Source organism: Polyodon spathula, unplaced genomic scaffold, assembly GCF_017654505.1.
Source record: "Polyodon spathula isolate WHYD16114869_AA unplaced genomic scaffold, ASM1765450v1 scaffolds_137, whole genome shotgun sequence".
Lineage (NCBI taxonomy): Eukaryota > Metazoa > Chordata > Actinopteri > Acipenseriformes > Polyodontidae > Polyodon > Polyodon spathula.
In genome coordinates, this window is record NW_024471630.1 from 1,058 (window position 1) to 11,254 (window position 10,197).

General features: G+C 41.8%; 2 protein-coding genes across 2 annotated transcripts; one reads left to right on the forward strand and one right to left on the reverse strand.

The window, feature by feature from the left end:
- Positions 1-224: 224 nt before the first annotated feature.
- LOC121308056 (intercellular adhesion molecule 1-like) lies at positions 225-3,009 on the forward strand. Its single transcript, XM_041240361.1, has 3 exons — positions 225-519; positions 708-1,031; positions 1,701-3,009. The coding sequence occupies exons 1-3, from the start codon at positions 240-242 to the stop codon at positions 2,039-2,041; spliced, it is 945 nt and encodes a 314-aa protein (XP_041096295.1). The 5' UTR covers positions 225-239; the 3' UTR covers positions 2,042-3,009.
- A 285-nt stretch (positions 3,010-3,294) lies between these two features.
- On the reverse strand, positions 3,295-9,983 carry LOC121308057 (the record flags this gene model as incomplete). Its single annotated transcript, XM_041240362.1, has 8 exons — positions 3,295-3,464; positions 3,933-4,096; positions 4,490-4,624; positions 7,462-7,606; positions 8,396-8,559; positions 8,953-9,092; positions 9,186-9,306; positions 9,930-9,983. Coding segments are annotated over 8 exons (1,005 nt in total), but the record flags the coding sequence as incomplete, so codon positions are not given.
- Positions 9,984-10,197: the final 214 nt, after the last annotated feature.

A 10,197-nucleotide genomic window follows, 5' to 3' on the forward strand; every position in this document is an offset into this window, starting at 1 on the left:
AAAAAAAAAGAAAGTTAGGGTTATATTGTGCAAAAACACATCAAGTACACTCTAACTATGCATAATAACATTGTAATTATGTGTAAGACACATGTAAAGTGTCACCTATTATTATTATCATTATTGGAGTCATTTGCATTACCACGCGTTGCTCAAGGGAGACGCATCATCATACTGCAAATCAGTTTTTGAAAAACATTCAAATTTTTAAAATACATATTTTATTTTGCTTCATTTTCATGTTAGGAGCTGCTTCTGCTGGCTGTGATGTGAATATCGACCCCTCTAGAGTCGTGGTGAGATTTGGAGACCCAGTGACTGTCAACTGCTCCACAACACGAGAAGATGTATTGGGGGCTGGCTGGGAGGCTTCTGTTAACCCTGTGAATAAACTGAATAGTGCAACAGCAGTTTGGAATGTCAGCAGCCTCACTGTTTGGGATGTAGAGCCAAAATGCTTTATAAACTGCAGGAGTGAACCCCGTCAGTGTGCAGGAAAACTGGATCTGGTTATATACAGTAAGAGACTTTCATATAACATTAATCCGTGTGTCCATTGTTTAAACTGTTTTAGAAATCATTCTAATTGACCAGAATGATGGCTAATGTGAATAAAGAAAAAAATAAACCCTATTGAGCCTGAGAATGTAATAATTAGTCGTACAGCGGACTCCAAACGTGTCAAAGTTTTGTATGTTCACTTGCAGAGTACCCAGAAAGCGTCTCCCTCATCGCTCCTGAGTTTATGAAGATCGGTGTAGAATCTAATATAACGTGCCAGGTCCTAGATGTGGCTCCTGCCAGATATCTCAGTGTGAAGCTGTATAAGGGAGATGAAGAGCTTGGGAATAGCAGCTTTACTCATGACTCCACACGGTTTCCTGTGAATGCAAGCATCCCCTTTCCAGTAACACCGACCAGAGCAGACAATGGAGCCGAGTACACTTGTGTGGCAGAGCTTCAATTGGGACCAGGAGGACCGAAACCAAACCCAGCAAAACCCTCCCCTGCCTTGAAAATACCAGTAGTTTGTAAGCTGAGCAATTCTTTTCCATCAGTATTTTAGAGAAATAAAAGTATTTGCTACCCATGAAAACTGGTATATATATATATATATTTTAAATATTGTCTTTCGTTGTCTTTTTTTAAAAACTTATTTTATGTGTTTATTTATTTAATATTGTATTTTTTTTTCTTTTTTTTACGTTTATTGCCCACCCCTGGGTCCCTCGCCCTCTCGAAACAAACCGGTTACCGTGGCAACGACTTTAAAAGCATTTCAAACTTCCTGTATGCAGACAAAAGTCATTGAGTTGCACAGTTGTTGTGTTTTGAGAACAGATTAAATCAGATTTAATGCAACAGGTTTTAGTTGTCCAGCAACACAGCAGCAAGCAGCATGCACGGTGAGGTCAGTAAACACACAGGCGTTGTTTTTGCTCTTTCAATTCCTGTGTAGTACGTGTACACAGTGACATCTACTGTCCTTTTGCGGTACAACACCACAGCAGTTTATAGAGAACGTTTTTAAACAGGCCAGACCACTAGACACTTTGACTCACTCAATCTAGGTTGTTCAAAACCCACCCATCCCTAGTATTGCATGCTGAAACCACAGACAATACACACTGCTCTCTGGACAGGAAGAGTGGCTGTATGTAACAAAATCTAATCACTGCCCCCCTTTTTTCTCTTTTCAGACAAGCCCAGTCTATTGAGCGCTCATGAACAAACTGTTGAAGTTCTTGAAGAGGGCAGTGTAGTTTTAAACTGCTCTGCTGATGGGAACCCGGCCCCCACATATGAGTGGGAATACCCCAGAGCTGATAACGTACAGGAGATAACGAAGGATGGAGTGTCTACTGTAAATATCACAAGAGCCTCGTCTAGCAATTCTGGTTTTTATACCTGCCATGTTAAAAATAAGTTCGGGAACGAGACGATGAACATCACTGTCACAGTTAAAAACGAAGTTATAATTACAAGAGGTGATTGTTTTTTTTTTAAATATATGGTAACACTTTCCGTGCAGCGTCTCTAATTACTGAGTGGTTTCTTAGTAAATGCATGTGTGCTTACACATAATTACTGTATCATTATGCATAGTTACAATGTACTTCGTGTGGGAAGACATTGTGCACGATATAACCCTAACCCTAACCCAACCCCTTTTCTGATACTATTGTGCACTTGCATATATCGTGCAAAACGATTTGCATGAGGATTTAATGACCTTCATTCCATGTTTCTTTGTAACAAAGGATGCTGGTCCCATATACAAGTCATGCATTAGTTTCCCAGCCAGGGGATCGGGAGAAGTGTTCATTCATGCATGAATGCCTGCCTTATACATGTGATCAACATCATTTGTTCCAAAAGAATGCGTATTGATAATTAAACCCACATGAATTAGCAGGGGCTGAATTCAGAATGAATGGCTTCAGAACTCAGAGGAAGTCCAGAAGATATTCAAACAGTCTCTTGTGGCATTCAGACTGAATTCATTATGAATCTGCAGCCAGGTGTTTTAGGGTGTTACCCCTTAGTTTATTAGATGCTCGCATTATATTTTGATCGATCAATTGGAAGTTGTGGATTTTATGTGTTAGTCAGTTTCAGACAAGCATGACTTAAAGTAAGTGGGAATGCAAGATGGTATAAGATGTACACAGATTTGAGAGGAGAAACGGTATTATTTAAATGGAATGTAGGTTTAGATGTACCATTGTTTAAATCAGTTGGATGAACCAGATCTTTAAAGAGTTTACTCCAGTCTTTAATCTATATATCTATATCTATATCTATATATATATACTGCCAGCTATAGCCTGAACCTAAATCTGACTGCGGTAGTATGGCTCTGATGTCAAGGTGTTTTCTCATTTTGTAACATTGTTTTTCTTCTTTCAAAAAGGTCATTCAAGAAGCGAGGAAAACGCTTTGAAAATGTGACCCATTGTTTTGCGCATTATTTTGCCTCTTGCGCAGAAACACAAAGGCAAGATAATACAGTCATGATTCATCCATTATTTTGGTTGTATTCCTTTGGTAGGTCGACCTGGATATGTCTTGGGGGTTGTTATTGTAGTGATGGTGCTGGCGGCAGGTATCGTGTTTGGACTCATGTTTCTCAGAAAAAAATATTCTTGAGCCATTGGACCTGACCAGGATGGAAAAGAAGACACACCAGAACATCTTCAATAATAATAATAATAGTTAATTTATGCTTTTAAACACAATGTTAAGTGAAATAAAAATGTACAAGAAATCAAATCTGTTTGTATATTTATTATTTAAAAATTATAATAACATACACACAGCTATGGCCAAAGGTTTTGCATCACCTAGAATTTTACTAATAAATGAACATATTTTAGATCTTTTAGGTCTGCTGGCCGCTGCATTTTGGCTTCCCCTCTGCGATGTACCACACTTCATTGTGCTGGTTAAACACTGTCCAAGGGCTGAAACAAAAACGGAGCAAGGCCAGGACTAGAGGCCGTCCAAAAATCTGTGGACAACACAATTCCTCGGAAATCGCGGGAATCTGCAGGTGGCTCCTGCGGAATTCTCAGTCTTCCACAGAGGTGCCAGATTCTGCAGCTGCACCATCATCGTATTGATCCTAAACAGACTGCTACAGAAGCACAGTAAAACAGGCTTGCTGTTTCCTCGCTTTGATCGAAGGTTAAAAGGGAGTTCCCTGCCTGGACCACCACTTTGCTTGATTGAACCTCTTTAATGTCTCTTTGCTGCTGTGCAACTGACTACACAAAGACTCCGATTCAGATGTGTGGTGAGGTCAGAGTTTCACGCTTTGTTTCCGGCTCGGCTCGACAAACAGCCAGTGGAAAAGCACCCGTACCGCGACGGCCCGGGGCCCTCCTGGCTCGGATGTGCCAGTGGAAATGAGGTATCAGAGGGTCGCTCACCTGTTGTACCCAGCTCCGTAGTAGAAGGTGGTGTTATAGGAGGCAGAGGCAGCATTGAGCTCTCTGGAGAGCAGAAGTGAGTAGAGCCTGGAGTTGACCGACACCATCCAGCCTCCGAAGGACTTCACGTAGGCATGCATCTCCGGCATCTCCAGAATGTGCACCTGAGACAAGCGAGCAGCGAATTCAAAAAAGAAAAGGAAACAAAAGGCATCTACGCAGTTAACTCTTAACCAGTCACCAGACTATGCTAAACGACTCCCTGGTTTGTTGTATTTTGATGCTTTGGTTTGCGCACCTCTAAGTACAACAGGAATATGCTGTAGAGCAGAGGGGCACCAGTCCAGTACTCTGCTTCGGGAGCTCTCCTGACCTTTGCTCCAACTTTAACCTAAATTTACTGACCTGAACCAACTGAATCTGCTTCCAGGTCTTAATCAGTTCATTCTTTAATGGTACCTATAAAACACGCTAGAATCCAGACAGGGTTGGTGCAGCTCTGCTGTACGGGCTTCTATATTGTTTCCGACATGCCTGTTTTATAAGTGCGGACTCACGTCTTCATTGGTCAGTGCTGGAGCTGCGTCCTGATAGGCTGCCGGGAGCAGGAAGCTGATCGTATAGGTCGCAGGTTCCCATGTGTCCCTTGCCTCAGGGTTCTTAATCAGGACCGGCGAGGTCATGTCATCATTTTTGAAAAACATTCAAATTTTTAAAATACATATTTTATTTTGCTTCATTTTCATGTTAGGAGCTGCTTCTGCTGGCTGTGATGTGAATATTGACCCCTCTAGAGTCGTGGTGAGATTTGGAGACCCAGTGACTGTCAACTGCTCCACAACACGAGAAGATGTAATGGGGGCTGGCTGGGAGGCTTCTGTTAACCCTGTGAATAAACTGAATAGTGCAACAGCAGTTTGGAATGTCAGCAGCCTCACTGTTTGGGATGTAGAGCCAAAATGCTTTATAAACTGCAGGAGTGAACCCCGTCAGTGTGCAGGAAAACTGGATCTGGTTATATACAGTAAGAGACTTTCATATAACATTAATCCGTGTGTCCATTGTTTAAACTGTTTTAGAAATCATTCTAATTGACCAGAATGATGGCTAATGTGAATAAAGAAAAAAATAAACCCTATTGAGCCTGAGAATGTAATAATTAGTCGTACAGCGGACTCCAAACGTGTCAAAGTTTTGTATGTTCACTTGCAGAGTACCCAGAAAGCGTCTCCCTCATCGCTCCTGAGTTTATGAAGATCGGTGTAGAATCTAATATAACGTGCCAGGTCCTAGATGTGGCTCCTGCCAGATATCTCAGTGTGAAGCTGTATAAGGGAGATGAAGAGCTTGGCAATAGCAGCTTTACTCATGACTCCACACGGTTTCCTGTGAATGCAAGCATCCCCTTTCCAGTAACACCGACCAGAGCAGACAATGGATCCGAGTACACTTGTGTGGCAGAGCTTCAATTGGGACCAGGAGGACCGAAACCAAACCCAGCAAAACCCTCCCCTGCCTTGAAAATACCAGTAGTTTGTAAGCTGAGCAATTCTTTTCCATCAGTATTTTAGAGAAATAAAAGTATTTGCTACCCATGAAAACAAAAACACATGCTATATATATATATATATTTTAAATATTGTCTTTCGTTGTCTTTTTTTAAAAACTTATTTTATGTGTTTATTTATTTAATATTGTATTTTTTTTTTTCTTTTTACGTTTATTGCCCACCCCTGGGTCCCTCGCCCTCTCGAAACAAACCGGTTACCGTGGCAACGACTTTAAAAGCATTTCAAACTTCCTGTATGCAGACAAAAGTCATTGAGTTGCACAGTTGTTGTGTTTTGAGAACAGATTAAATCAGATTTAATGCAACAGGTTTTAGTTGTCCAGCAACACAGCAGCAAGCAGCATGCACGGTGAGGTCAGTAAACACACAGGCGTTGTTTTTGCTCTTTCAATTCCTGTGTAGTACGTGTACACAGTGACATCTACTGTCCTTTTGCGGTACAACACCACAGCAGTTTATAGAGAACGTTTTTAAACAGGCCAGACCACTAGACACTTTGACTCACTCAATCTAGGTTGTTCAAAACCCACCCATCCCTAGTATTGCATGCTGAAACCACAGACAATACACACTGCTCTCTGGACAGGAAGAGTGGCTGTATGTAACAAAATCTAATCACTGCCCCCCTTTTTTCTCTTTTCAGACAAGCCCAGTCTATTGAGCGCTCATGAACAAACTGTTGAAGTTCTTGAAGAGGGCAGTGTAGTTTTAAACTGCTCTGCTGATGGGAACCCGGCCCCCACATATGAGTGGGAATACCCCAGAGCTGATAACGTACAGGAGATAACGAAGGATGGAGTGTCTACTGTAAATATCACAAGAGCCTCGTCTAGCAATTCTGGTTTTTATACCTGCCATGTTAAAAATAAGTTCGGGAACGAGACGATGAACATCACTGTCACAGTTAAAAACGAAGTTATAATTACAAGAGGTGATTGTTTTTTTTTTAAATATATGGTAACACTTTCCGTGCAGCGTCTCTAATTACTGAGTGGTTTCTTAGTAAATGCATGTGTGCTTACACATAATTACAAAGTTATTATGCATAGTTACAATGTACTTAATGTGGAAATCTTTTTGCACGATATAACCCTAACCCTAACCCAACCCCTTTTCTGATACTATTGTGCACTTGCATATATCGTGCAAAACGATTTGCATGAGGATTTAATGACCTTCATTCCATGTTTCTTTGTAACAAAGGATGCTGGTCCCATATACAAGTCATGCATTAGTTTCCCAGCCAGGGGATCGGGAGAAGTGTTCATTCATGCATGAATGCCTGCCTTATACATGTGATCAACATCATTTGTTCCAAAAGAATGCGTATTGATAATTAAACCCACATGAATTAGCAGGGGCTGAATTCAGAATGAATGGCTTCAGAACTCAGAGGAAGTCCAGAAGATATTCAAACAGTCTCTTGTGGCATTCAGACTGAATTCATTATGAATCTGCAGCCAGGTGTTTTAGGGTGTTACCCCTTAGTTTATTAGATGCTCGCATTATATTTTGATCGATCAATTGGAAGTTGTGGATTTTATGTGTTAGTCAGTTTCAGACAAGCATGACTTAAAGTAAGTGGGAATGCAAGATGGTATAAGATGTACACAGATTTGAGAGGAGAAACGGTATTATTTAAATGGAATGTAGGTTTAGATGTACCATTGTTTAAATCAGTTGGATGAACCAGATCTTTAAAGAGTTTACTCCAGTCTTTAATCTATATATCTATATCTATATCTATATATATATATACTGCCAGCTATAGCCTGAACCTAAATCTGACTGCGGTAGTATGGCTCTGATGTCAAGGTGTTTTCTCATTTTGTAACATTGTTTTTCTTCTTTCAAAAAGGTCATTCAAGAAGCGAGGAAAACGCTTTGAAAATGTGACCCATTGTTTTGCGCATTATTTTGCCTCTTGCGCAGAAACACAAAGGCAAGATAATACAGTCATGATTCATCCATTATTTTGGTTGTATTCCTTTGGTAGGTCGACCTGGATATGTCTTGGGGGTTGTTATTGTAGTGATGGTGCTGGCGGCAGGTATCGTGTTTGGACTCATGTTTCTCAGAAAAAAATATTCTTGAGCCATTGGACCTGACCAGGATGGAAAAGAAGACACACCAGAACATCTTCAATAATAATAATAATAATAATAATAATAATAAAGTTAATTTATGCTTTTAAACACAATGTTAAGTGAAATAAAAATGTACAAGAAATCAAATCTGTTTGTATATTTATTATTTAAAAATTATAATAACATACACACAGCTATGGCCAAAGGTTTTGCATCACCTAGAATTTTACTAATAAATGAACATATTTTAGATCTTTTAGGTCTGCTGGCCGCTGCATTTTGGCTTCCCCTCTGCGATGTACCACACTTCATTGTGCTGGTTAAACACTGTCCAAGGGCTGAAACAAAAACGGAGCAAGGCCAGGACTAGAGGCCGTCCAAAAATCTGTGGACAACACAATTCCTCGGAAATCGCGGGAATCTGCAGGTGGCTCCTGCGGAATTCTCAGTCTTCCACAGAGGTGCCAGATTCTGCAGCTGCACCATCATCGTATTGATCCTAAACAGACTGCTACAGAAGCACAGTAAAACAGGCTTGCTGTTTCCTCGCTTTGATCGAAGGTTAAAAGGGAGTTCCCTGCCTGGACCACCACTTTGCTTGATTGAACCTCTTTAATGTCTCTTTGCTGCTGTGCAACTGACTACACAAAGACTCCGATTCAGATGTGTGGTGAGGTCAGAGTTTCACGCTTTGTTTCCGGCTCGGCTCGACAAACAGCCAGTGGAAAAGCACCCGTACCGCGACGGCCCGGGGCCCTCCTGGCTCGGATGTGCCAGTGGAAATGAGGTATCAGAGGGTCGCTCACCTGTTGTACCCAGCTCCGTAGTAGAAGGTGGTGTTATAGGAGGCAGAGGCAGCATTGAGCTCTCTGGAGAGCAGAAGTGAGTAGAGCCTGGAGTTGACCGACACCATCCAGCCTCCGAAGGACTTCACGTAGGCATGCATCTCCGGCATCTCCAGAATGTGCACCTGAGACAAGCGAGCAGCGAATTCAAAAAAGAAAAGGAAACAAAAGGCATCTACGCAGTTAACTCTTAACCAGTCACCAGACTATGCTAAACGACTCCCTGGTTTGTTGTATTTTGATGCTTTGGTTTGCGCACCTCTAAGTACAACAGGAATATGCTGTAGAGCAGAGGGGCACCAGTCCAGTACTCTGCTTCGGGAGCTCTCCTGACCTTTGCTCCAACTTTAACCTAAATTTACTGACCTGAACCAACTGAATCTGCTTCCAGGTCTTAATCAGTTCATTCTTTAATGGTACCTATAAAACACGCTAGAATCCAGACAGGGTTGGTGCAGCTCTGCTGTACGGGCTTCTATATTGTTTCCGACATGCCTGTTTTATAAGTGCGGACTCACGTCTTCATTGGTCAGTGCTGGAGCTGCGTCCTGATAGGCTGCCGGGAGCAGGAAGCTGATCGTATAGGTCGCAGGTTCCCATGTGTCCCTTGCCTCAGGGTTCTTAATCAGGACCGGCGAGGTCATGTCAATATTTACACCTGCACGCAGAGACACAAAGAATAAAAAAACCAAGCCTGTAATTGAAGCGCCGTGGCCGCACTGCCCCTCTGTCTTGCTCTGTCACTTCTTACCATCTGTGTTAGCTCCCTTGATGTACTTGAAGAGCTTTCTGAAACCGTCATGGATAGCCATCTCCATGAAGTAAGACCGGACAGATGTAGAGACCCACTTGGAAGCGTTGTAATGGCGTACCTGCGGGAACGATAAGGAGACACTGTGGAATTCAAAAGCAGTGCCAACAATTACCCTTCTGTGGAGACTGAACTGCTCCCTCCCTCACCCGCCTAAGAGAAAGGGTGCTCCCTCCAGTCCAGGGTTGGCTTGAGGAATGGAGACTGAACTGATCCCTCCATAATTAAAGGATGGATCCTCCAGTTAATTGATTATTTCCTCATATAGGTCTGATTGCAGAAAGGAATCTTGAGTCAGTTTTAACTACAGTGCACATGAGGTGAATGAGAACCAAGATTCAGCAGAAACCTTCATTTATATAGTGTTGCATTAGAAATATTAAAATATACAAAGCAAGCGCAGATCTACCAATCAATAAATCTGACCAGAGTTGCAAATCCTGTAAAGACGGACTATGACCAGGATTGTGCAAGTGGAATTGTTTCTATTTTTTGTAATCCAGTTTCTCTGAATTGTCTGCGCCCTGCTTGAATGATTCAGCTAGTTTTTCCATTGATTTTACAATGTGGTTTTCTTGCTGGGACCTCCTTGCTGATGAGATGTGTAACTCAAGGGTTCTCTCCTGGCTCAATCAATACATTTGAAACGTGAAAGTTGGCATTCCTTTAGTGCGTCGATCTTACCTCATAACCAGCGTTTGTGCAGACGACTTCATAAGCAAAGCATGCTTTTTTTTTCTATACACTTGGTAGCGGTGACTCTGCATGGGAAACGAAGATGGAAATGGCATGAAATACATTCAGGAAGGATAAAAGGATAAGGGATTCCGCGGGAAACGAGGCAGGGGAAGCACATCAGTGTTGCACGGGCTTCAATGCAGAACACACGTCAGTGAGATATTAAGTATTAGGTAAATACAGACGATATAAACCATCCCTTTAACATCACTTT

Excerpts from the sequence above, each read along its gene's own strand:
- LOC121308056 (XM_041240361.1), top strand. The coding sequence starts at position 240 with ATGTTAGGAGCTGCTTCTGCTGGCTGTGATGTGAATATCGACCCCTCT. Across the intron at positions 520-707 it reads ACTGGATCTGGTTATATACA|AGTACCCAGAAAGCGTCTCC; the intron begins GTAAGAGACTTT and ends GTTCACTTGCAG. Across the intron at positions 1,032-1,700 it reads CTTGAAAATACCAGTAGTTT|ACAAGCCCAGTCTATTGAGC; the intron begins GTAAGCTGAGCA and ends TTCTCTTTTCAG.